The sequence below is a fragment of the Myotis myotis genome, unplaced genomic scaffold, assembly GCF_014108235.1.
Source record: "Myotis myotis isolate mMyoMyo1 unplaced genomic scaffold, mMyoMyo1.p scaffold_m19_p_11, whole genome shotgun sequence".
Taxonomy (NCBI): domain Eukaryota; kingdom Metazoa; phylum Chordata; class Mammalia; order Chiroptera; family Vespertilionidae; genus Myotis; species Myotis myotis.
The window spans coordinates 60532905-60559350 of record NW_023416315.1 but is presented as its reverse complement, the minus strand read 5'-3'; the positions used below and the strand labels follow the sequence as shown (position 1 = coordinate 60559350).

The 26446-nt window shown below is 55.1% G+C and overlaps 1 protein-coding gene across 2 annotated transcripts in view; it reads right to left on the bottom strand.

The window, feature by feature from the left end:
* Positions 1–26446, bottom strand: part of PLXNA4 (plexin A4) — a 411874-nt gene that overhangs the window by 26475 nt on the left and 358953 nt on the right. For both annotated transcript variants that reach the window (XM_036328657.1, XM_036328658.1), the window contains exons 16-25: positions 25731–25895; positions 22707–22800; positions 21959–22198; positions 21190–21336; positions 20279–20513; positions 16967–17109; positions 10849–11117; positions 8304–8370; positions 7314–7460; positions 3200–3359 (exon numbers count right to left, since the gene is read on the bottom strand). In XM_036328657.1, the coding sequence (XP_036184550.1) occupies positions 3200–3359; positions 7314–7460; positions 8304–8370; positions 10849–11117; positions 16967–17109; positions 20279–20513; positions 21190–21336; positions 21959–22198; positions 22707–22800; positions 25731–25895 (1667 nt within the window). The remainder of the gene's footprint in view (positions 1–3199; positions 3360–7313; positions 7461–8303; positions 8371–10848; positions 11118–16966; positions 17110–20278; positions 20514–21189; positions 21337–21958; positions 22199–22706; positions 22801–25730; positions 25896–26446) is intronic.

The following is a 26446-nucleotide window of genomic DNA, read 5'->3' as shown; positions in this document are numbered from 1 at the left end:
CTGAGCCAGTCCCCTCCCTGCCTGCCTGCTATGCATTCCTTTGGCATAGATTACTTTTTTACAACAATCACACCTTACATTTGTAAATTGCTTTTAGCTTTCAAAGCACTTTCACCTACAGAATGGAAACCACTCTCCTTGTCTGCTCTCCCCCTGGGGGTCTGGAGGCTGAGTCTTTGTGCAGAAGAAGGATCTGGGTCTCTGAGGGGCCCAGCTTTCGTTATTACATGATCTGGCTGTGGCAGAAAGAGGGCCAGAGAGAGGGAGCAGCTCCAAATGCAGGATTTAACAGAAGAAAGGACTTTTTCTCAGAGGAGCACCCATCATGCGGCCGTGGCTAGGATTCAGCATGACCATGACCTCCTTTCCGGGGGGGCTCTTCTTTGGCCCCCTCCCTTCATCTGTCCATGCTGTGGAGGCTTGTCCCCCAGGCTGGCCCTGGGTCCTTCCCCAGCGCCTGCGACAGGAGGTGGCACTTTATTCTCTTGGTGCCTGAGGTGTGAGCACTGTCGTGAGCACTGGGACCCAGGAGGCCTGGCCCCCTATGAAGCAGGCAGCTTCCCCCTGCCTGAGCAGCCTCTAGCTGCGGAGGTGCAACCCTCAGGCAGGTCCTGGCTGCACGCAGGCTCAGGCTGCCCACACCCAAGGTGGCCAGCAGGAGGGCCCTGGCTGAGCTGGAGCGGCCACCTCCACTGCAGGTTTTTCCCACTGTGGCTGTGGGAAGCCGAGATCTTCCCATTAATCATCTGCTTTGCGGGGCCCGCACCCCCAGGCCTTTGAAGGAAGCAATTCTCTAAAGCTAACAGGGTGGGGAGGCGTAGTCCTGAGCAGCATCTACCAGCCATGAAGGGGTCTCTCCCCAGGAAACCAACTGGTGCAGAAGTGGTGGCCCCTGGATCTGCTTCCAGGGGGGCCCTGAGCTTGAGCCTTAGCTGATGCCGAAGGACCCTGGCCCCATCCCTCCTGAGATCCAGCAGGTGTTTGAGCCACGACAGGATGGGATGCGTGTGTTCCTCCCCACCCACCTGTCCTGCGCTGGGAAGGGAGAAGCGTTCCCGTGCGGAAGCTGTCTCGATGCGGCAGGTGGAGGCTGACACACCCACCTGGCACTCACCTGCGTGGGGAGGCCCCCATCCCCAAGCACCAGAGCACAGGGCTCTGTCAGCACCACACGCAGGAGGGCCTCTGGGGGCCAGCACCACCTCACTGCTCCAAACTCACCCCACAGCACGAAGTTCCCAGCAGCTCTGCGCTGGCCTCACTATGTCAGGATTACCCTCCCACCCAGGTTGCAGAGAGGGGCACTGAGAAGCCAAGGGTGGCCCCTGCCGTGGCTCCCACAGAAAAGCTAACGGAATGCTGGGTGCTACCTGAGAAACCCATCATGGAGCAGCCACTGAATTAATTGCTTGGGGATGGGGAACACAGGGTCCTCCTTGTCAGTGACCATTTTCTCTCCCACGGCTCCTGTAACAGGACCCTTCACGTCATCCATCCATGGGATCTTCATTCCAATAGAGTCACCCGCATGTGGACACAAATGTCCAATCTGACTCTAAGGACCAGTGCCCCAGGATACATGTGGAGACACTCCCCCCCTCCCCCCAACTCTTACATTTCCTTCCTTCCTCCCTTCCTCCCTTCCTCCCTCCTCCTTCCTTCCTTCCTTCCTTCCTTCCTTCCTTCCTTCCTTCCTCCCTCCCTCCCTCCCTCCCTCCCTTCCCTTCCCTTTCTTTCCCTTCCTTTCCTTCCTTCCTCCCTTCCCTTTCTTTCCCTTCCCTTCCTTCCATCCTTCCTTCTTTTCTTCCTTCCTTCCTCCCTCCCTCCCTCCCTCCTCCTCCCTTCCTTCCTTCCTTCCTTCCTTCCTTCCTTCCTTCCTTCCTTCCTTCCTTCCTTCCTTCCTTCCCTCCCTCCAGAAACAACATTCACAGAGACACCTCCCAAGTGAAGGAGAGCACACGCTTGCCCAGTCTCTCTCCCCGGGCATCAGGGCTCTGGGCACAGGACCCGACACACCCTGCCAGGAGCCCAGCGAGAGGAGAGGGGTTCAGTGAAGCAGTAAGAATTGCGGCGAGTTAGCAGAACTTCCTGGTCCTGCGTCTTTAGGCACCAGCATTTGGGTGGGGCACTGCAGTGGGAAAGGGTGAGGATTTGCTGTGGGTTTTAGAAAATAGCGCAGATGCCCATGTGTCTCGGATGGCTTAGCTGACGCCAGCTTAGAGGCCAGACGGATGGATTAGCGGCCTCTGGAGGTCCTCCCAACCCTATGTTGCCACGGTTCCCCAGACATAGCACAGACACACAGAAGCCTTCCTGTCCGGGGCCAGGATCAACAAGCAGACACGCACCGTTGCCTCACTAGTATTATCCTCACACGCATCCCTAGCAGCAGCCAACACTGACTGGGGCCAGCACTGCACTCAGAGACTTTTCACGCATCCTGAGGCAGATACTATTATCTCCACTTTATGGGCAAGAAGACGGAGGCACAGAAAGGTTAAGTAACTTGACCAAGGTCACACAGCTGGAACTCGGCAGCTCCAGGACTCCACGTCAGGTGTGTCTGATGCTGACCCAGGAGCCACACCGCCTCTCTCAGCATGGGTCTCTTTGGAGCCTGGGGCTCCCTGCTAGGATTTCCCAGGAAGAAAGCGTACTAAACAGGCAGGCAGTTCATAACTGGGTCTAAGTACAGCTGGCCCTACGTGGCGTGCCCTTGTTTATATAGGCTATTCGATCTATTCGTGGAACATTCAAATAAAATGTCACCCTGCTCCCCCGTAGGCGCCAGAGCTCATTTTTCTCTATTCTTTCCTCCTCCCTCCATCACTGACCCAGATCCCTCACGCCTCAGGTAGTCAGCAAAAAGCACAGGCACGGAACAGAGGGAAGGGCAGAGCCTGGGGGCACAACAAAGGCAGTGGCAAGACCTTGAACCACACAGACTCAGACTAAAACCTCCCCACTGCAGATAGGATACCTCCATGCCCACCCTCAGCTACTCAAAAGACCCCCGAGGCTGTCAGACCGCAGCAGACTGCAGCCCTTCTCTGCTTACTGCTCACTAAGTGGCCATGAAGGAGATACCCCCTGGGCCCCCAGGGGCTGTGTGTGCCTTCTCCCTGAACCCTGGATCCACCATCGAGTAAGAGGTGCTTCCAACCGCTCACAGGACAGCCCTGGGTGGGCCGCCACTCACCCAGGTCCATATCTGCAGCCTTGGGCCGGTGGGAGCAGGGCACGTTCTTGAAGATGGCGTCCAGAATCTTCTCCTTGACCTGAGTGATGGTGTCACAGTTGAGGATCTTCACTGGGACCTCAGGGCTGTTGGCGTTGTCTGGGTTGACACAGCTCAGGACCTGGGGGAGGGGGAGAGAAACATGTGGGAAGGGCAGCAGGAAGAGCTTGGAGGGTCCCTGCAGCATCCCGGGCCCCTGTCCTGACCAGCTCCCCGTCTGCGGGCTGGACCGGAGGGGGCTGGGGAGAGCCCGGCCCAACTGTGTTCCCACCAAGCCCTCTGCCCTTCTAGTCCTACGAGCAGCAGGAAGGCGCTGTGACTTCAGGGTCATTGCAGGAGTAGGGCTGCACACTGAACAATCCTGACTTTTTTTCCAGAGAGAACCAGGTCCAAGTAGAAGGAGGCAGTGAGGGGAAATCTGCATGAGATTGGACACTAATGCATGCATGCATGCTCTCTCTCTCTACACACACACACACACACACACACACACACACACACACACAGACACGCAGAGGTACCTTCTCAAGTGCACACCCAGACTCTCACCCACCGCTGACCGCCCCCCCCCTCCCCATCTGTGTGTGTCAGTCTGTCTTCCTTGTCCTCCCTCTCACACACACTCACACTAACGTGGGTCTGGTGCCTTTCTCTCAAGTTTTCATAAGCTTCGGGTTTATGAGGGTTTGGGGCTCATAAAACATTTCAGGTTCAGGCCACCTGAGACCCCTGAAACCTTGTGTGAGGGGGAGAGGCTACCCTGGCTCAGGACCTCAACCTCTCCTTCTGGAACTAGTCAGAAAAGCGAAGACTCTGCTTAAAGCACCAAACTATCTTTTCCTTTAAAAACTTCTGGGATGTTTCCAGAGGCCTTTCTTCCCTTGCTGTTTCCAGAGGCTCGCTCTGCATGGCTGAGGCTGTGGGGATCCTGGGGGACCACAGTGGAGCGGGCGCATGCTGTGGGGCACAGGGGCCGTCCAGTGGCCATGCCACTCTGGGCACCTGTACCCTCCCTCCAACCCTGCTGCCCGAGCCCCTGTGCTTCTCCTCCTCTGAACTCTCACCGCACCCGCCACCCCAACCATTTCCCAATTGCACGTCTGGTTTGCAGACTCAGACAACGACCTTCCCCCCCTCACCCCCTCACGCCCTCACCCTCACTCCATGTGGTGGCAATCAGAACCCTGGCCCCTGGATGCCTGCCTTTCATTAGCAACCAGACTGCTATGAGCTCAAATAGGAACATGCTTATTCCATTAAGAAGAAGAAAAAACTCCTAAATCTGTAAAACCAAAACTCTCATTCTCAAAATGTCCTAAACAGAGAACAATGGTGGAAGGAACTCTGAACCATGTGCAGCTCTGAGTGCCCTTGCCAGCCGCTCTGTCCTTTAAAAGCCTCTGGACCCCCCCTGCCCCCTCAGCAGCCAAGCACAGCCTGCTGCTCCGTGCCCTGGCCTCCCTGCTGTCCTGTGTTCCGAGCCTGCCCCGGGCAGCGATGCAGCCTGTTCTGGGCCTCCTCCGCCAAGAGACCGAGAGGAGAGGCTGTCGCCTGGGCATGATCTCCTGACGTTTCCACTTGCCCAGGGCTCATGGGGGCCCTGGGAGAGCTCCATGGAGCTCAGGGCAGGCAGAGAAGCAGCAGTGGCCCCACTGAGGGACAGGATTCCCAGCCACCAGCCAAGCCACAGCTCCAGCCAGAAGTTTCCTTCCTACCGCCACTCCCATGACCCTTGGCTAGTTTCTGAGCAAACTTCCTGGTGTGTTTTTTCTGCTGGGTGAGGGTTTTTGTTAAAATGCAGACTCTGATTCCGGAGGCCTAGAATGAGGCTTGAAATTCTGCATTGTAGCAGGCTCTTGGGTGAGCATCTAGCAGGCTCTTGCGTGAGCTTCTAGCATCTAGCAGGCTCCCAGGGGATGCAGATGGGCACTCCCAGCAGCAGGGCCCCAGTCTAAGTTCTAGTATCAATACAATTAATCACTCAGCACTGAAGAGGGGCAGCTTCTATAAAGCGATATGTCCCCAAGCCAGTCAGCAGCTGTCTCATTCTTTGTGGTTATCCCTTCTGCCAAGAACAAGGTCACCATCAGTTGGCCCAAAGCACCCTGGGCTCCCCCAGCCACTGCCGAATCCCACGACCTCCTATCTTTTTGTGACCCCTTTCACTTGGAGACTCAGTCAGCCCTGTGTGCTGCTGTCTAACACTTTCTTCCTTTCCGGTCCTCACCAGCCTTGGGGCTACTCCCACTTCTGTGCGTGGGAGTTTCCGTTCACAGGCCTAAAGGTGGCTGTTAAGTCTCCCTGCAGCCATTTCTTCTCTGGGTAGAACAATTGTAATTTCTTCCCCCATTCCTCACAGAGCCTCTTCCCAGCGTTTCCACCTTCCTGGATGCTCTTCCCTGACCCCCTCCGACTTCCCCACGTGCTGTGTAAGCGAGCCTGAGCCAGCTGTGCTAACGATACCTTAACCTATGGAATAGAAGGACCCCGTGGTTTGGGCACAGGGCATTCTTACAGCTCACTGTGTTGGATGCAATATTGGGGAGCCACTGATGAGATGGGAAAGGAAGGGAGTGAAGGGGGAGAGATCCAGCAGAGATGTTTCAACAGTAGTTCTGGCTCATTAAGAAGTCTCTTCAAGTTTCTATTTTTGGAAGAATTTTTCCCCTTTCCCATTTTAATAGGAGCCTCTAACGCTGTCCTCCAGAGCAGACCAGGCCTGCAGGAAGCAGGGGCCCTGGCCCCACACTGCCTCTTTAAAGCTTAGCAACTGAGCCAATCCTGGTGAGTCTGTGGGATGCTGTTGGGCTTCCCAGGGCCTCTGAAGATAGAGTAACAGGTGCATCATGGTTACATCACTCTCAGACAGCAGGAACAGCTTCGTTCAGAGCAGCAGGGACAGTCCCCCCAGCTGGCCTCTGTGTCTGGGACTCTCCCTGGCTCGCCGACCCTCACGTCTGGCTCTGCCATGCCCAGCCTGGCCTGCCAGGTGCCCCATCCCCCCACAGTGCATGTTAAATCTTCTGTTCTCTGTCTTTCCTTCTTGGTCACCCTGACATTTTTCTTATTTTCTCAGCCCCTTTCCACTTCCTGCCCCATTTCCTACGGAAGGCCCGGTGGGAGATCACAACTCTTTCCTAAAATGCCTGAGAGAGGGCTCCCTGGCCTGGAGGGAGCGGGCAGCCAGCGGTCAGGCTTGGTGGCAGCGAGGCAAGGCGGCAGGGAGCATTTGCCTCTGGCTCAGCGCCTCCCCCTTCTGTCCCATTCCATCCTCTGCACAACTTTGGGGCTGCATACTATTGTCATCTCTGCTTTAGCAGGGTCTAGTATTATCCCCATTTTTTTCAGATAAAGAAACACAGACTTGGAGAGATTGAGACTAAGATGAACCCAAACCACCCTGCTAGTCGGAAGCGGAGTCAGGGCTCCAAGCCGGGTCTGCCTGTTTCCAAGCCCCGGGCTTCTACAAGCTGAGCTTTGCTGTCTCCGAGGTCTCTGTCAGGAGGTGGGGTCTAACCTCCACGGAGGGCATCCCCACCTTCCCTGGACAACGCCTCCACCACTAGGCTCTCCTGGCCTCATGTTCCACAGCTCGGGGCACGTCGGATTTGACTTGAACCAGTGGGCACAGGTGGGCCTCAGAACCACAGGGAACTCTTCCCGGGTTCCGCTCCTTCGTGCCCCCACCTGCTCTCTGCGTGGAGGTGTCCACTCTCCTTGCTGGGAGAATGGGTGAGAAAGAAAGCATTCCTTCAGGGGGGTCAGTCAGACAGCAGCTGGCAGGGGCTCAGGACCCCACGGTTCAGGGCACTGGCCCGGGAGCCCACTAGACTTTGCTGGAGTGTTGCTCAGGTGTATCTGAGCTACTGGTCCCCAATCCAGGTGCCCCAGAGTGGTGGCACAGAGGACATCTGGGGTGACGGGCACAGGGGGAGCAGCTGGCTGGCCCCTTGCAGTGAGCAAACCTGGAGAGGTGGCTTTTCAGCATTTCCCCCGTCCCCTCTGTTGGGCAGGGGCTGGGCAGACCAAAGCCCGCTGCCCAGGGCCCAGGGGAAAGGCTGCGGGGCTGGCTTACCAGGGTTTTGTAGTCGATCTGCTGGCGGATGAGCTTGTCCTCACTCAGGGAGTAGCGGGCCTCACCCGTGATGGCATCGATGGGCCCCTTCTCCATCTGCTGTTTGATGGCGCAGAAGAGCGAGAAGAGGGGCTCCCCGGCACACTCCTGGTGAGGAGAAAAACCATGCTGGGCGGCCACTGGACCACAGGTGAGTGGGGCCAGGCTCCCATGGCCCCTGCCTCTCCAGAGGGCTGCTGACTGCAACTCTGGTTCGCTTCTCTCCTCCTGCTCCCACCTGCTTTACTCTTGGGTTTTCAACTCCCGCCTTCAGAGGTACATCTCCCTGGGCTCCTTTGCCCACATTGTCCTCTCCCATCTGCCCTGTCCCGCCACCGTCCTGCAGCTCTTCTTCTCTTCCTGCCTCTCACCCCCTCTCTGGTCCTTTGCCCCATCTCACTCCACCCATTTTCTCTGCAGCCCCATCTTCAGACCGAGGTCAGTCCTCAGTGCTGTGACCTCCTTAGCAAACAAGTCAGTAATTGGATGTCGGGCAGCTCTTCCAAATCGCAGGCACGTCATCACTTATGTGCCGGCAAGGCAGCTGCTGTACCTGCCTGGGACCCTTCTCGGCCTCAGTCAGTCTGGGGCTGGGAGAGGCAGGAGGGAGAGGAAGAGGGAAAGCAGGGAAGTGGGGGTGAATTGTTTTTAGCTGAATGGCTCCTGCATGGACCTCTCAGAGGCTCATCTCCGCTTGCCCCGGAGAAGCAGCCTGTGGGACCTGTCCCTCGAGCTGGGACTGACTGCGAGGCTGTCTCCGACATGTCAGGAGCCTGTTCCCTCAGTGACGAGGGGAACTGTGTTTCTTTGGGGTACTAACAGTCAGGCCCCTGGGGGTATAGACTTGGGGGCTGTGAGGGAAATGGGGCAGGCTGGGGAGGAGGCAGGTTGGTGCCCAGGCTGGTGGGGAAACGGGGGCAAGGCCAGAGATACCCCCACAGCCAAGCGTACCTTGAGGAACTTGTAGAGCAGGAAGGTGAACCAATTGGTCAACATCTTCTCGGCCACTGACTCAGTCCTGTCACCCGCCACCGAGCCGGCCAGCAGAGGAAGACAAAGACAGAAGCAGCCGGTCAGACCCCAGGACTGGGGAGGCAGGGGAAGAAGTCTGCATGGGTCTTGCTGCTTAAGGTTTTTGGATCAAATCCCGAGATCCTAAAGAATACCGAGTCCACGGACTCCTAGACACCCCGTAGCGATACGACAAGCTCTGCCTGCGAGGCTGGGAGACACTGCTCTGGGCCCGGATTCCTGGCGGGTTTTGGTGGGAACAGGTTAGCAGTGCTGGGCACTGTCTGGGATGATGAAAACGCTCTCTCTGCTGCCCAGTAGCCACCAGGCATATGCCTACAGGGCAGTTGAAATGCAGCCAGAGCATCTGAGGAGCTGAATTTGCATTTTATTTACCTTTAATTAATTTAGATTTTATAAGTCACATGCGGCTCGTAGGGATCACATTGGGCCTTAGAGAGCTTTATATTCATTTGGGTGAGAAAAGAAAAACAAAAAAACCTGGGAGTTTCTAATTTGGCAGACGACAGAAAGGAAGTTGGCAGGAGCAGGGGGTGCTGGCAAAAAGGCCAGATTGGACTGACCCTCCACCTAAGCTGGACGCAGAGCTGTCAGCAGCTTGTGCCTCGCTCTTCCCAAGAGATGCCAGAATGGTCCCCTTTCAAAGGCTTCCATGCTCTTTGGAACTCCCTCTGGGAACCCTTCTGGTGTTTCATGTACAATGACAGAAAGTTCCTTCTTGAGTCTAACTTGCATCTTTCATGCCTCTACCCAAGTCCATTTATCCTTTTACTTTGGAATTGAAGACACGGCAGCAGTGTTACTGGCCAAAGGCCACTTTTGGTTGCATCCACTTAGAGAAAACAAACTACACTCAACCTTGCACTAAGCGTGTGTGGCCAGCTCCAAAGAGAAACCAGCCCATCCAGGCATGGCTACATAGATTTGAAAGTCGCAAGGCACCTGAAGATACTAATAACTAAAATCCCAAGGCAGCTGGGCAGTTGTCGGCACACAATGAAGGTGAGAGGAGAAAAGAAGTAAGACTGTTGAAAGGAGTGGGGCAGCCAAGGGCAAGAAGAAGAAAGGCGGCGAAGGCAGGCAGAGGGGAGAGAGGGCATCTGAGAGAGAGCGAGCAGAAAACGAGAGCAGGTGACACAGGCACAGAGCAAGACCACGCCCGGAAATGTCCCCGGGGGCTCTGGCAGGCCTGGCTTCCCCAGCATTATGCGGGTGGGGAGCTGCGTGGTGGAAGCAAAACAAAAATCCAAGTGATCCACCATGCAGTTGCCAAAGCTGTGTGGCTGCTCCTGCGTGTAGCAACCTTTGCAGCTGCGCAGGCCAAGGCCCACTGCATCCGAGAAAGCCTGGGGTCAGCGCTCTGAAAGCCACCTCTATGCACGGGACCAAGCAGGAGGTCCTGTCCTAGACCAAGAACAAGGACGGGAGGCAGCCGGTAAATGGTGGTCCAAGCGGAGGACCGGACGTGGGTCCTCTGTCTACTCCGTAGATTCTACGGGAAGGCAAAAGACACTGGAATAACAGCCTAAAGGAGAAAAGGCCTTCGAGTGCATGGAAAGTGCCAATGGCAGCGTGGATAGAGTCAGAGGGTCTAACTCCTGTAAGGTGGAAGCCACAGGACCTGGCTACCAATTCACATGTGACCACTGGGGTTTCAAGGGTCCAGGATGAGGCTCCAGTCGTGTGAGCGGTGGACCCCGGACTGTGCAGAGCCTAGAACAGGTGCCAGGAAATCCTTGCTGCAATGCATCAGGCAAGTTGCCGTTGAAGGGTTGTAATTCACACACGGGCTGGGCCACACTTCTCAAACGTTACTACGCATTCAGATCACCTCGGTGTCTCGTCGGAATGCAGACTCTGCCCCACCGAGTGTGGGAAGGGACCCGGGATGCTGGCTGCATCTCCAATAGCTCTCGGGTGATATTTAATTTTACTTACTTTTAATTAATTTGGATTTAAATAGTCACGTGTGACTCATAGTGATCACAAGCAGATAGATAGCAGTGCAAGTGGCTCGGGGCTCAAACCTACCATCTTGAGATGGTGGGGTGGGTTCCCAGAGCGGCCTTGGGTTATCGCTCCTAATTCAAGTTCTGATTTGGACAAAGCCAGGGGATGGAAAATGACCTCTAAAGATCCCACAAGAAAAGAATTCCAGTAAAAAGGGGCAAAATCAGGGAAGCAAAAGGGCAGAGAGAGAATGATGGAGAGCAGATACAGGGGCAGATGAAACACAACCAGGTGAGCAGTTGGGCCGTGGCCAGTTTCATGATGGGCAGGTTCTTTATGGAAAGTGTGGGATGCACCCAGCCTTTGAGCAAGTCGGTCCCTGACCTTGGAGGACTTGGCTACTCCTTCTGGGAGCTCTGCCCCGGTCTCCTTGGCAGGCAAAGCCCAGGCCTGGTGGATGGGGGTAGGGACCCTCTGACCTACGCCGCCCCGGCCACCCGCAGCTGCCTCTCACCTCCGAAGCAGCAGCTTGGGGTGGTTCTTGCTCTCCAGGTTCTTGTCAATGAGGTCGGCCAGCAGCTGCTTCAGCACGTCGGTGGCATACTCCAGCTTGCTCTGCAGCACCGTCATGATGAGCGAGGCCACGTTGCCCCGGTCGCGCATGGAGAAGCTGCGCTGAGACTCGAGCGTGCGGATGAAGGAGAGCAGGAACACCTTGTTGTTGATGAGCTGGGCAAAGAGCTTCAGGCCTTTCTCCACGCGCTCCTGCCGGTAGCCCGGTACCTGCAGAGGAGGCCGGGTTCTGACTGCCACCTGTGAGGGCGAGGCTGGCAGGGCCTGGTCATGCCCCCACAGAATGGGCTGTGCACACTGCTGACCATCCCACCCCGCCACTTACCCTCTGCAGCCTGACTAATGCTGCCACATCCCTATCTAGTGCCAGGCACTGTGCCAGGTAGCTACTTAGCCTCCATCACAGCCCATGTGTGGGTCACTGTCTCTAGAGATGAACCAAGCGAAGCACAGAGAGAACATCACTGAATAATGGTGACACTGGGGTAGGAACCCGCATCTGCCCGTTCAGTGGCCTCAGCTCTTCTCTGACGGTGCTGTGGAGTTGAGGAGGCATCCCACACCACAGCTGCCCACCATTGCAGCCCTGGTGGGAACTCCAGGACATGGGCTGCTGTGGGTTGCACCCTGGCTGATGGTTCACAGGCCTGAGCCTTTGCTGACCTAATGCTGGCCCATCTCCAGACCCGCGGGTCCTACTGGCAGGCCAGTGGCCTCACAGCTAGGACTTCGGGTTCCACATGGGCTCTGACACCACCCCCTGTGCAAGCTCAGGCAAGTCCTTTACTTCGGGGGGGCGGGGGGGTGGGCAAGTTCATGAACCTGTAAGAATGGGAAGATTCAGCCCAACAGTCTCTCAGGCATTCCCTAACTCTAGCATCGATACCTAGCATCCCGAGACCATCCTGGGGAAGGGGAGGGAATAAGGTTTTATCTTCCTGCCTGCATCTTCTGTCCATTGGGAGACCCATGCAAAGGTTGAAGGGTGTACCATCCACTCAGCAAACATGAGCCCGCGGCTGAACCAGCCAGAGAAGACGCCGCTGTGAGATGCACAAGGGTGGGCACAGCCAGATGCCCGGCAGCAATAGCACAGCTCGAGGATGCACCTTGCAGATACTGGATGAAAAAAAGTCAGACCCCAAAGAGGGCACACTGTATCATACCGTTTAGATAAAGATTTTTTTAAATAAATAAAATTAATCCATGGTGGCAGGAAATGTTTTTTCTGGGGGTGGCTGTGATGGAAGAGGCACGAGGGATCCTTGGGGGGGGGGGGGGCACATTCTGGCTGTGATCTGCATGGTGGCTGGACGGCTGTGCTCACTCAGGGGAACAGAGCCCTGTTCGGACCACGTGTGCGTAGCTCTGTAAATACTCCCATTAGAACAAGATGTTTACTGAAACATAAGGCACAGCCTCTGCCCTGGAGGGGAAGCCGCCTGAGAGCACAGAGCAGGGCATCTCTTGAGGGCTGGGGTGCAGGAAGTGGGAGCCGGAGGCGCCATCCAGGCCACATCTTGAGGGCCATGTCTCACCCATGGCTCAGATGCCTCAGGTCTTTGGGAAGAATCGTCATGTATGTAGCATGACAATGTGGCTCAGTTTCAGAGTCGGTCAGCTGGGGTCCACTCTGTTGCAGACATTTACCAGTTGTGGGGCCCCGAATAGAGCCAGTTTCTTCATCGACAAAGCGAAGGTGTCACAGCTAATGTGTCTATGGCTCTCAGTCTATGCTGAGCATGGCATACTGATCCATTGACCCCACACCACACCCTATAAGGGTAGGACCGTATTGCCCTGGGCCCCATGAGGCTAAGGGACTTCCCTGAGATCCCCAGACAGAGAGGAGTGTCAGAGCCAGGCTGTGAACCGGGATGTGCCACGTCCTGCCATCTCCTGGGAGCAGGGAAAGTAGTCCTGAGGTGTGAAAAGCCTGCAGTGTCCGCCTGACACACAGTCGAGTGGCGGCGTGGCAGCAGTCTTATCCTGCTTTACCCTAGAGGTTTCAAATTGGGGCAGAGAGACAGGCACAGAAAGCCCCGGCTGCCCAAAGACCAAAAAGGTGGCAGAAGCGGAGCTGGAACATTCACACGGCTCATTGAGGGAGCCTCCTGGGTCTGGGCTCAGGGCAAGGTGCTGGCTGGAGGCAGAGACTAGTCCGAGCCAGGCCCTGCCTTTGGTCAGCCAGAAGCCCCCTTCCGTGGTAGAGCCCTGGGGGCCCACCCCTGATCCTGTGAGAAACGCTCTCCTGAGGTCCAGGAGGCTGGCCAGCATCCGCCGCTCCCACCGGCCAGGCGGCTGGGAGCTCATGCGTGTTCCCAAGTCAAGTCCATTGTCATGGCCCTTGCCGCGGTGCTGGTATGTGGAAGACCCTGTGGGAAGGAAGTTCTCAGGAGAGATGGGAAGTTGCCAGAGCTGGGGGGCGGGGAGGGGGGGTGGTGCTGGCCAGGGCCCTCTAAGTTCATCCTCGCCAAACCCTCATTCCCCACGGCCTCACCTGGCCTCCTGCCTAGCTCCTCCATCCCCCACTCATGGGCACTGACAAGGGAAGGACAGGGAGACATGGCCGCCTCACCTTGTCATCAGCCGGGGCCTATATGCACAGCGGGCAGGTGTCTGTTTCCCATGGTCTCCCCCCACTCTGTGACCATCCCCTTGCACACCTGTGCACACACTTTACTCCTTTTGTCCATCAAACCCCTCAGAGCAGCATCTCTACAACGTGTCCTAATAATAATGGGGAATGCCATTGCTGGGTGCCCACCATGTGCCATGAGCAGTGTTGGCACCCGGAACAGCATGCACTTCTAATGATCTTGCAAGGCTGAGTGTGCCCCTACCAGCTTCTGCTAACGGCTTCTCACAGAAGCCAGTGAGGTTGTGCCAAGGCCAGTGGCTGCAGGTTATGCTGGGTTTCCAGCTATAAGTTTGTCAGTCTCCCAAGCCGCTTCCATCCTCCCCATCTGGGGCCAGGTCTACCCTACTCTGGCTCATGACTGGACGCCAGCTCCGAGTCCTCTCTGCGGCCTCCCGGGCAGGGCCTCCCAGTGGCTCAGGCTGGCCATGGAAGGCAGGGGGCCAAGGGCAGGTCGGCACTGTGGCACCTGGAGAGGAAGAAGGGCACACAGGGCTGAGCAGATGGCACTTCCGGGATGAGGACGTGCCCTGGACTTCCCACTGTGGCTGTAACTCGCCTCTGGATGGCGTGGCTGGGCCCTGAGACCCATGGAGAGCCAGTGTCTCAGTCAGCAGCCTGGGGTTTGGACTCACAGAGACTGGCTGGCCCACGTGCAGGAAACCTCCGTTCCCTCTGGGCTCTATTCCCTCAGCTATAAAATGAGAATATGAGCGCACGTGTCATAATGTTTTATGGACATTAAGTAAGATAATGTATGTAAAGTGCCTGGCGCACGCGGGGCGCACTTAAATTTTATTACCTGCCCCTCCTACCTCCCTGGCTGCTCTCCCCTGATCCCTCTCCCTGGCTCCCCGGCTATCTAGCGCACTGGCACCGAGTCCCCGTTTTACGACAGGGGAGATGGGAGTGAAGTGTCTCGATGAGGAGTATCCAGACAATTCTCCTTTGTAACGTTGCCACCCTGCCCCCTACCCAAATGCCACTCCGCAACAAGGCTTTCTTTATTCACCAGATGGTTCGATAATTTAGTTGAAGTCTGTGAATATAAAACTGGGTAGTAAATTTTAATTGTAACCCAATAAGGTAGAGTTAGGAGGCAATGATAGGTTGAAAATGGTTACTGTTTGCTTTCTGTTTCTAAAGGATTGGTGTGTGACCAGTGCCTGGGCAGCCACTTCCCCAAATGCCCGAATTTTACCCAGATGGTCCCAAAGGGACAACCTGAAGCCAAAAGACACCGTCTTGTCCACACGCATCCACCACTCATGCCCAACCAGCAGGGCACGTATGCCGGCGGCTGAAAAGGCTGGAAAACACTGCTTTACATTAGTCAGCGGCTTCCCTGGGAATGTTTCTATTCTCAGGAAGCCAAACAGGGAGAAACTACGCTGGTGGCAAAGAGGGGTTGGAAAGAAATAAAGAAAATGACGATCCACACAAGATCTCTGGGTCTAGTGTAGGGAGCTGGGTCTCACATACCCCGGGCTAATGTGGAACAGTGGAAGTTAATTTCTGCATGCAAGCAATTAATTTGTGAGTTTAGTGGAAATGGAAAAGTCGTATGTGCTGGATATATACCCAAAGATCGAAAGCAGGGTCTCAGAAAGATATCTGTGCACCGTGTTCCTAGGAGCATTATTTGTAACAGCTAAAAAAGGTGGAAGCAGACCGAGGGCCCATTGACAGAAGATTGGATAAACAAAATGTGGTCTATTCAATGGACTATGATTCCACCTTAAAAGGGAAAGAAATTTTGCCTCACACTACAACACAGGTGAACCCTGACAACGTTTTGCTAAGTGAATAAGCCAGTCACTAAAGGACAATTACTGTCTGGTTCCACTTGTATGAGGTGCCCAGAGTAGTGACATTCATAGACAGAGGTCGACAGTGGTGGCCGCTGAGGGAAATGGGGAGTGGTTGTCCAATGAGCACAGGGTTTCCTGGGGAAGATGCAAAGGTTCTGGAGCTGACAGTGGTGATGGTTGCACAACAGTGTGAATGTGCTTAGTGCCTCCACATTGGACACCTAAAAATGGTCGAAATTTTATGTTATGTTTATTTTACTACAATGAAAAAACAAAGCTGTGTATGTAACCTGCTAGATTTGGAGCCCATGCCTAGCAATTAGCTATTTCGTGGGCTCCCACTCAGGGACATTGGTAAAGCTGGCTGCTCACTCCTTTGTGAGCTGAGGCGGGGATCAGAGAGTCTCCCCTCATGAGAAAGGCAAGGGAACTCGAGAATATTTAGGCTTAAGGGGAAATGTTAAGAATCCAGACGAGGAGTAAGGCCATAGAAGGGCATGTGTGATTTATAACGGGCCCAGCCTCTCCATCCCTTTGCAGAATCCTGTAGACATTCCCTCCGGTCAGTACCTGGGAAAGTGCTCAACTCCCAAGTGATGGGCCTGTTTTATTTTATGGACAATATAAATCTCGGAACTAGTCTTATTTTCTGTTGCTGCTTCGGCCACAACCTCCCATCCATCCTAATAAGTATCTAGAGCCGTGAGGCATGACACTGATGGAGCACCTCGGGAGTCAGGTGTGCGGGCTTGCTGTCGGAGGGCCGGCTCAGATGTCTCACCGCCTGGACTCAAACCCCAGCCCGCTCGCTCCCAAAGTGCCCCGTGCCCTCAGTTTTGTCGCCTGTATTAGGAGCATGCCTACTTCAGAGAGCTCTTGGGTGGCTAAACGAATGCATGCAGGTAAAGTATTTAAAACTGGACCCATCAGCAGTCAACTAGTAGTGATTGTTCCTTATGGTTATTCTTTTGCCCTGGTTTCCTTGTTTATATTTTTCACTTTTCTCCGGTACTTATATTTATAATTTATTCCAAATCCCTTTCAGAACAAAGGGTAATATGAATATATGTATAAGCCAGATCCTATGCTAGACAGGAAGAGGGATAAAATGTTCAAACGATGGGGTCCCTGCCGGTACAAAAGAGAGTTAGGTTTTTATGGTTCACTTTCCGCTTCCCTTCCCAGTGCGTCACTTATCTTTCCACACAGATTTATTGAGTAGCAAATAAGTGGTGAAATCATCATCATATCGCAGTTTCTTAAATAAGGGTCCATGAACTCCCAACATTTGTTTGCCAGATTTCTTATTTCTGTGAATATGTACAGTTTTTTCTGAGGAGAGGGACTTGCATTCAATTCTAAAGGAATGCATGACCCCTAAGTCCCAAAGCCCTACTCCCATCTCTGCTCTGAGGTTTCCTGGCTCAGCCCCACTGACTCCAGAGGGACCAGCGGGCGCCGACAACTGGGGGTCCTGGGCAACTTGAATCCCCTCCCTGACCTCAGCTTTCTCACCTCTGGATAGGCAGCTAGGCTTGAAGGTCACCAACACCTTTCTCTGTGCTGACACCGTGATGGGGAAGGCCTTGGGCATGGGTATGGCTTCTCACCTCAAGGTCCCGGAGGACAGGATGGTCTTCAATTCCCGGGAACAGCACCCGCATGGTGTAGGTTCTATAGTCCAGGAAGGGAATCCCGGCTCCATCCAGGTCGCTGGTCAGCTCATGGATGTCTGTCTGCAGCTCAGCAAAGGCTGCCACAAGGAGAAGCCGGTGAGACTTCTGGGTGGGGCAGGCCCAAGAGTTACTCCCAACTCAGGACACTCAGAGCCCTCACTCAGGCCCCAGGGGACATGTGCAATGGGCCTCAGACGTGCAGGAATAAGAAAAGGGGACGTTTTCATTTAAATAGCTGAGGTGAGCTACACAGGCATGGAAGAAATGTGCAGCCCAAGGAAGCTTGTCTTGGGTCAAATTCCTTCCAAAGCATGGATGAGGGGCAGGCCATCCACAGATCTGTGCTGCTGCTGGGCCAGGAGCACCTCCCCATCTGAGGAAGAGGGCTTTGGTTTGCAAAATGTGCATGGGGCCCTAGCCAGTTTGGCTCAGTGGATAGAGCGCCGGCCTGTGGACCAAAGGGTCTTGGGTTCCATTCTGGTCAAGGGCATGTACCTCAGTTGCAGGCTCCTCCCTGGCTCGGGCCCTGGTCAGGGCTCGTGCAGGAGGCAACCAATCGATGTCTTTCTTTCACATCGATATTTCTCTCTGTCTTTCCCTCTCTCTTCCACTCACCCTAAAAATCAATGGAAAAAGATCCTCATGTGATGATTAAAAAAATGTGCATGGGGCCAGGGGCCATAGAAGCATGGTGGGTGGGGGAGAGGCGAGGAGGAGTTTCTATTTCTGATTCTGTGTTTGGTAGTCCTTTTAAGAGTTAAGGACAATTTCTTCTGAGTCCCAGTTCTGGGCCATGCAGGTCACTGGAACCATCAAACCACCAAATGAGGCCAGATGGGGCTCTGCCATCCTAAGATATTCCTTTTGTATAAATGCGCAGAGTGGGTTTCTGTCCTTCCTTCCACAAGTTGATACTACTCATTGGTGAAGCATGAGCTGTGTGGGCACTGCTGTCTGTGGAGGCAGCTCAGGTTTCCAGATAGTCATGGAGCTGCAAGAGCTCTCTAGCCCAGGGCAAGGCCAGCACACAGGCTGAGGTTTTACACAGCCTCAAAGCTGTGACCACACCCTGTCCTGGGCAGAGCCCATCTCCTGGGCCGCCCTCTGCCACCTGAGGAAGTCAGAGGTAATGTACCCAGCCCTTCCCTGCTTTGCCTTTCTCCTTGGCACATGCATGCACACACATACATGCACACACAAATACACATGTGATCGTGCATGCACACATGTGTGCACACTCCAGAATGGATTAACACATGCTAACAAAGAAGAACGGCCAGTGGATGTTGACTAAACAATATTTCTTTCTCTTTATACAAACACAAGAATAGGCGAAACTACTTGATGGACTCGAAAGAGATTCACAAGCCCTGCCCTGGAAAAGCAAGCCCTGTGTCCAGTGGGCTCTGGTGACCCCGGGAAGACAACATGCTGCCCCAGGCCCTGGGCCCCACTGCCTCCTGCCGTGCTGACTGCAGGCCTGTGGAGCTTGAGGTTTGGGGCATGAGGACACCAATGCTCCCTGTCTGACAGACAACGGGGATGCCACTGGGACCATGGAGAGGCTCCTGGGCTGCTCTCTTCCTGCACCTCTGCTCTGGTCACGTCGACACAGGGGGTCCTTGTCCAGCGAAGTGACTCTGAAGCAGAGCAACCCTAATGCATCCAAGCAAAACTGACAGCAATGTGTGTGCACATGTGGCTGTGAAGGGGAGTCAGTGAGCCTTTTTGGCAAGTGTTGTCACCAAAGTCCCGATGAACACTCATGTATGTCCTTAGTGAAGAACATGAATGTGCACTTGTGGGAGTACATGGAAATGCACACATGAGCATGAGTGTGAGTGTGTGTGCTTGAGTGTATGGGTGAGAGTGCATGAGTGGTCATCTGAGTGAGTATGTCAGTGTGTGTGTGTGTGTGTGATATCAGAAGGTAAGGCCTGTAACGGGCCCAGGCCAAGCCTCTTCTGAGTGTGTGTGTAGGTGCTGTCCTGGCTCACTGTCAGAAGTGTGTGTGCAGGTGATGTCCTAGCTCATTGTCAAGTCTTTAGGAAGTCACCTTCCTGGACCCAACCTGCCCTGAAAACATTCCAGAATCAGCCCTGGGCACCCCTGAAAAGTACTTTAGGCGAACCCTCCATGCTGCTCTAGTCCTCTCTCCCTGCCCACATGGGATGGCTCTCCCCTGAGCAGAGGCTAGGGCACCCCCGCTGATGCTCAGCTGGCCTCCCTGTCTGATGCCAATTCCTCCTCCTCTGGAACATTCTCAGAGAGGAACCTGGCTTCACCCTGCCCTCGGCGTCCCTCCCAGTTGGGATGCTCATCTGGTGAGGAGGAGAGGGAGGGAGCTGGCTTTTTATCAGTCTGCAGCTTCCCTTCAAGTCACCAAGTGCCTCCAACACTCAGAGCCTCACGCCTGCCACACATAAAAGAGATTCTAATCACTACTCCTAATTAGAGGAAAGAGTACATTGCGGAGAAAAAAATTAAGCAGCGTAAATATAATAAAAGGCAGTAATTAACAGTCCCACAAGGCGGATGTGCGTTGACAGCAAAAGGATGTAGAGAGGGGACGGAGTGGACCCTCCTCCCATCAGAGAGCCCCAGGCAGGGGCCGCATTTACTCGCTGTGTACACCTACAGCAAGGAGCCACTCACCCCTCCCGGGTGACTCACAGAATGATATCCTAGGGGAGACAAGAGTCTGACTCCTTAATTTCCTTCTGAGATTTAGTGCAGCTGGATTCAGTTCATGGCACATTGGTTAACTTTTTAAAATACAAGCTGTGAAACACTCTTCCTTCTAAGTCTCAGATGAGCCCTGCAGCCTGACCTTCCTTCAGGAAGACAGCTGAAGATTGCTGGAATGTGTTCCGTCAAGGCCCCCCGAGGGGGGAGCACAAAACCCACGGGCCAGGATTCTGGGCTGGAAACTGCTCTAGTGGGATTTGAAATGATCCCAGTTTGACTTGGGGGAAAAGGCAGGGGACATCTTGAGGAAGAGGGGCAGGAGGCTTTAGCTTAGCTGGCCTTGCCCCGGTGGGACTGGCTAGGATATGGGATTGGTCCAGGCACAGGCTCATCGATCAGAATTCAAGTTCTGCAAGTGGACACCCAGACCCCAGCACTGCCCACTGCTGCCCAGCCCACCGCTTATGTGAGAGCCACCCAAGTACACACGCACACACATGCATGCGCATGCCCACCCAGCCTCCAGCGTGGAGTTGCAGCCACCTGGCCACTCAGTACCTTCTTTGCACTCCAGGGCCACGCGGGACTCCAGGTTGTCCATTTGCATCTGCAGCCGCTTCAGTGTGAGGTCACTTTCGCGGGACTTGCGTTTGTAGGCGATGAGCACGGCCACGATGAAGATGATGAGGAGGCCACCCGCCACGGCGATGCTGACGATGGCGGGCAAGCTGAGTGGGCTGTCCGGGGCAATGTACACCATCCCCGGAGAGTACTCCATGCCGCCGACGCGGGCCTGGGGGCAGAGTGGGCGAGATGGGGCTGGGCGTGGGGACAGAGCATCCTCGGGCCCAGCCCCGAGTCACCGGTGCACTGGTGAGCAGGGTGGCATGAGGGAAATGGCTCTGGGGAGCAGCAGCATCTTTGGTTGTAAAAATAGCCGAGAGGGCATTTGGGGCTCGGTGAGGGGGTCTGCATAGCTAGCACGGGCACTTCTAAGCGGGAAAATTCATTCTCTTATCCAGGAGACAACACAGGCATCTTCAAAGGAAACGGCACACAACTGGGATCTAAATGGTGTGACATGATGACATCAATGACTGGGTCCCGTCACTCATCCCATTGTAAGGACGGGTGACTGTGGCACAGATGTGATATCGGGGACCTCCCCAGGCCAACAGGGGTCCTTTTCTGGAAGAGTCTCCTGCTCATAACGAGCGATTTAACGCATCATTTAAAGTGACCTGCATTGCTCTCATCGTGGCACCAGCCAGTATGGAAGGAATGACAGTACAGGAAAAAGAAGTCCGAAGAAAGACAGGGCGGGACTAGGGTGTGGGGAGGTTGGAGGAAAGTTGAAACCGGCCAGGATCCCCTCCAGGGATGCCTGGGGGCCCAGGGCGGAGCTGGGCCGCTCACATCCCGGTCCCTATGCCCCGTCTACTCGGGACAGACAGGGCCCGCAGCCTCACCATCACTTTGTGCCTGCCGATGAGGTTGGGCGACTCGCAGAGCAGCTGCACGTCGGACACCGTCACGGCACACGGCTTCTCCCCAACCAGCACGGTGTAGTTCAGCTTCACGTTGCCCCCAGCTACTGGGGGGATCAGGTTCTTGCCCTGGATGAACAGGAAACCCAGTTCCCACCCCAGAGTCAGGGCCACAGACACTGCCGGCTGCCTGTCCTCCTGCCGGAGTTTCCCACCTGCCGGTGAGCTGGTGGAGTAAGTCCACAGAAACCGTGGCCTGTACGCTACCATCCCCCCTTTCTCAGTGGCACAGCAATAATCAAGGTGCTCTTTTCAGTTTATCCCAAATGCAGCCTCAGAATGCTTCTCAACCCAGAGCTGTCGTCAGTCACTACCAGTGGATATAAACTGCCATAGCAGTTAAATGAAAAGTTGCTATCCACACTCCAAAGAAACCCTATGTTGTGGTTCTCAAAAGGCTGCACAGGAGGAATCACTCTGAACCTTTGACCTCCCAGCATCTGACAAAGCTCGGGAGTCCAATGGCCAGTATGGATCCGGCTGCCCTGACCAGGTCTCCATGGCCTGTAAGGGGGGTGAGCCACTCAGCACAAACTCAGAGAGAGTGTTTGCATACTCTGAGCTATAACACAATCTGAGCGAAGGACTCCAGTTACGAAATTTGGCAGGAGCCTGAGGCTTCTGGCCTCTGTCTTGGGCAGCAGCTGCCTTTCTTCCCCCCCCCCCCCCCCGGCCTCCGGCCTCAGTCTACCTTCAGGATGATGGGGGTGCCAGGCTTGAGCTCCAAGATTCCCGAGGGACCAAAGGCCTCAAACACGGGATTGGGATAGTAGGTGAAATTGGTCTTGTTGAGGATGAGCAGGGACTGGACGTTGTCCAGGATGAAGCCGAACTCCTCAGGCCGCTCGGTCAGGTCCGACTGGTGGTCGGGCCCCAGAGCGAGGGCCGGAGCCTGGCAGGTCATCTCGGTGGCGTTCAGAACCTCACAGAGCTGTGGAGGAGCAGGCAGGGAGACTCAGCCACGCATCTGCACGCATTTTATCTGCACGCGCGCGGCCGCCCGCACCCACCGGGCCACCTGCGATGCTGCCATGCGGCAGGGGGTTGACACGGACAGTTATGCCTGAGTCAGAATCCTTTGCAGCCAGGAACACACAGCCTAGGCGCTCAGGAATATGTTCTACAGCTGGCACCTCGCTCCACGTTACCCGTGGCGAGTATGGCAGTGACTAGGGCATCTTTAAGCTAAGGAGCAGAACTGGGGGTCAGAAGACGGGAGGAAAATGCGTATAAAGCTCCATACACCCTAGAAGCCACTGGCCCTCCCTGCCTGCACCCCAAGGTGTGAAAATGCCCTCATCTTGCTCAGGGGCATCACACAAAATGGGTCATCAGTGTCCGGGGTGGGCCTCTCTGAGTCCTCGGGGAGCCCCACACCCTGTAGGGAGGTGACATGCTGGGTGGACAGCCCCCGTGACCCCTGCCGACCCCAGACTCACATTGATGTGCTCCTTCCCTCCGTGCTTGGCACGGATCTGGGGGTTCTGGATGAGGTTCAGGTGAGTCCCCCACACGGTGATGGGTGTGTTCCCACTGCCCGGGAAGAGAGAAGGAGGGTGTGAGCACAGGGACAGGAGCAGCAATGGCACTCAGACACGACGATGATATAGCCACTCTGGCTGCGCTTCGACATTAAAGGCAACGGTAGCCAGTCGGCATGACAACGTTCATGGGGACAAGGCTGACGAGCTGACTGCATAATAACGAGGAGGAGCTCTCGGCAGCCAAAGCAAAGACAGTGATGACCAGATGTCCGTGGCCATCCTGCGCTGAGCTCATTCGGAGCGCGGACACCCTGTGGAGGCCGGGTCTGCCGCTCAGACCACTTGGCTCCCCGAGGCCTCCGGCCTCCAGCCAGCTGCTCATCTGCAGCCCCTGCGGTCTCCTCCTCCAGCTTTCACCAGTCTCAGAAAATTCTTCACAGTGCCCTTGGCCTACTGGACCAGACTGTCCCCACCAGACCCTCCAGGGCCTGAGCACAGCCTCCTTCCCAGGGCAACCATACCACCAGTTTCCACTGTAGAGGCTGCAGCCGGCTTAGACCTGGGGAAGGCAGAGGCGCAGACACTCAGGAGCCGCCTCTCAGAATGCAAAGGTGACATGCTCCGGACTCAGCCTCCCACACCCGGGTGTCCACCGGAGGAGGGGGATGGGTGGTCAGGAGGTTCACTTTGTGCGGCTTTTCAAAGGCAGCCTGGGTGCCAGTGTCCTCCTTTGGGTGGCTAAGAAGCTGACATGGGGGAGGGAGGGGCTATCTTCTTTGGGGACAACTTACAGGAAAGGGAGGAATCACCTTTCCCACAACCAAGGGAATATCTTCAAGAAGAATCCTACTACCTACAACGGTTGAGTAGTTATAAGCGTGGTGGGTACAGAACCCTGGATACCATTCATTTCTACCCTCTAGCCTCCGGCCCTCCTTTACTCTCCCAGTTTCTTCCTCCCTTTCTCTTGCCTCCACCTGCCTCCCCAACACTCACTCACACACACGCCTGCACACACACACACACACACACACACACACACACACACGTGTGCACGAAGATTCCCATGAAACCCGGGGCAGTGTTTGAGCTTCTGATATCCAGCCATCTCCTGATCTTCTAAGTTAATTCAAAACACATTCATCCAACGTCCCCCATCACTGCTCCTCAGTAGCCCAGGATGGAAGCAATGCAGAGGCAGGAAGTCTGCATAGTCCACCACAGCGTGGGCTTTAACTGCAGCCAAACCCTGGAGCCACTGGAACGTGCTGATGACAGCAGGAAGGATAGCACCTCTGTTTCTGTGACAGTGACAGGAGGAAGCACTGAATTAAACCAGGCTGAGAATTCCTCGGGGAGTTACAGAGTTTGTCTTAGGCACAGGGGGCTATGCCCACTTCCCCAACTCACCAGGTCCCGGGAGCAAACCCTGGACTCGCTTTTACAGGCTATATCCCCTCTCCGTGCCTTACAGGCTTCATGGGCTTTAAGATCACGGCTAAAACTTATTAGGTTTGGTCCTTAGAGAGTAAACTGATGAGGACAACCAAGTCTCATATCAGAAATGCTGCCTTTCCTTGGGTGTAAGGCTGGGGGTGGCAAACTCTTTCCGTAAAGGGCCAGAGGCTAAATACTGCCGGCTTCCCAGGCCGTGTGGTCTGCCACAGTTCCTCAGCTCTGTTGTTGTGGCGAGAAAGCAGCTATAGACAAAACATATACAAATGAGCATGGCTGTGTTCCAATAAAACTTTATTTCAAAAGCAGATGGACAGCCAGATTTGGCTTCCATGCTGGAGTTTGCTAACTCCTGGTTTCAAGGATTGTTTTCTGGACTGAACTGGTCTCTGGCTCCTGCCTCAGCTTGTGGAGACCACATCTTCATGCCCGCCACTGCCCCCTGACCCACGGCAGACAGTGGGAGGGCCGAGGACCAAGGGCCAGGGAGGAAGAGGGAGCTGAGCCAGGCAGCATACTGTGCATCTGCACCCCTTAATCTGCTCAGCTGCCATCAGAGGGAGGCTAAGTGACTCCTAGGGTCACTTGCAGGAGGCAGTGAGGCTGGGCTGAGCTTACTCCTTCTGACCCAAGCCCTGTTCCATTCCCCACGTGGCCCCTGGTACAGCCATTTCCCCACTATCACCAGGGGCCTTGCTGTCGGGATGCCCTCTTGCAGAGCCTGGCAAAGCAGACTCATGCTGCCTGCCTGAGGTTCCTTCCTGTGGTGCTAATCCCCACTCCAGGCCAAGACTGAAAGGGACCCAGGTCCTGGGGTTTCCAAAGTCCCAGGTGAGTCACGCAAGAGGTGGAGACCCTGGGAAATGATGCAACCGACCCAAGTCAGCTTGTGACTGGCTGAGCAAGAGATGGCACCGGAGGGTCTTTCTGTAGCACCATCATGCCTGGCTCCCTGGTCTAAGAAACATGTTCTGTGTGCTCCTGCGGAGCACGGGGAAAGCGTGGGGATCAAGACGGGGTCCCTGCCCTGGGGGAGTGAGTGTGCAGCAGAGGAAAGGACAAAGCCAGCGGGCAACTAGAGGTCATGGGTGCTGAGACACAGGAGGCTGCAGAAGCAGAGGATGGACCTCCTCGCCAAACCCTGGAGGTCGGGGTGTGCTTCCCTTCCAGAGCAGGCCAAGAAGAAGCTGGGTCGGACCTTTCTCCTCCTCCCGCGCTCCTCGGCAGGACTTGAATCACTGTCCATATTTGCCAGAAGCGAGGTTTAAGGAGTAGGACTGACACCTCCCCCGGACGGTCACTGTGAGATGGGAACATGGCCTCCAGGTGCACCACCCATCCTCAAATGAGAGGCCGTGGGCTCTTGCTGGTCAGAGCCAGGCCACCAGGTCCTGCATAGAGGTGCCCTCAGGGAAAGGAGGGAGCCAACTCCAGTTCATCAGTCCCCAAAGCAGGACTCGGTTTTCAGAACTCTCTTTGGCGTTTGAGAGTCGAGGAAGGAAAGCGAGGTTGGGCAACGCCTACCTGACGATGCTCCACTCTGGCTCAATCCGCACGATGGTGGGGTCCTCCATGTACTGGAAGACCAGGTCCTGGTGGATCTTGGCCCTGTCCACCTGCACCGTCACTTCCATTGCCAGGACCTCCTCTGAGGATGTGGTGTTGCAGACGATGTAGGATGAAGAGCGCCTGGAGGGAGGGAAAACATGGAGCTGGGCTCCTGGGCTCCAGGAAGGGAGGTGGTCCTGGGTCAGGGCCCTCTCACCTCCAGACCCATTTGTCAGGCTCCTCAGAGGCAATGGTGAGCCCTGCCTCAGACATAAACCTCTGGGAACGACTGACAAAGGCAGGCTCTCCTGAGCCCTCTTTCTGCCTAGGCCAGTGATGGTGAACCTATGACATGCGTGCCAGAGGTGACACGCGAACTCATTTTTTTGGTTGATTTTTCTTTGTTAAATGGCATTTAAATATATAAAGTAAGTATCAAAAATATAAGTTTTTGTTTTACTATGGTTGCAAATATCAAAAAATTTCTCTATGTGACAGGGCACCAGAGTTAAGTTAGGGTTCTTCAAAATGCTGACACGCCGAGCTCAAAAGGTTCGCCATCACTGGCCTAGGCCTTGTCCTTGGGCCTTTCTTCTAGCCCGCCTGCCTAGCCCCACTCTTGGCGAGAATCCTGATAAGTCACTTTAGCAAGAATCCCCCAATCCTTGCTAACTATCTGATCAAATTTCTCA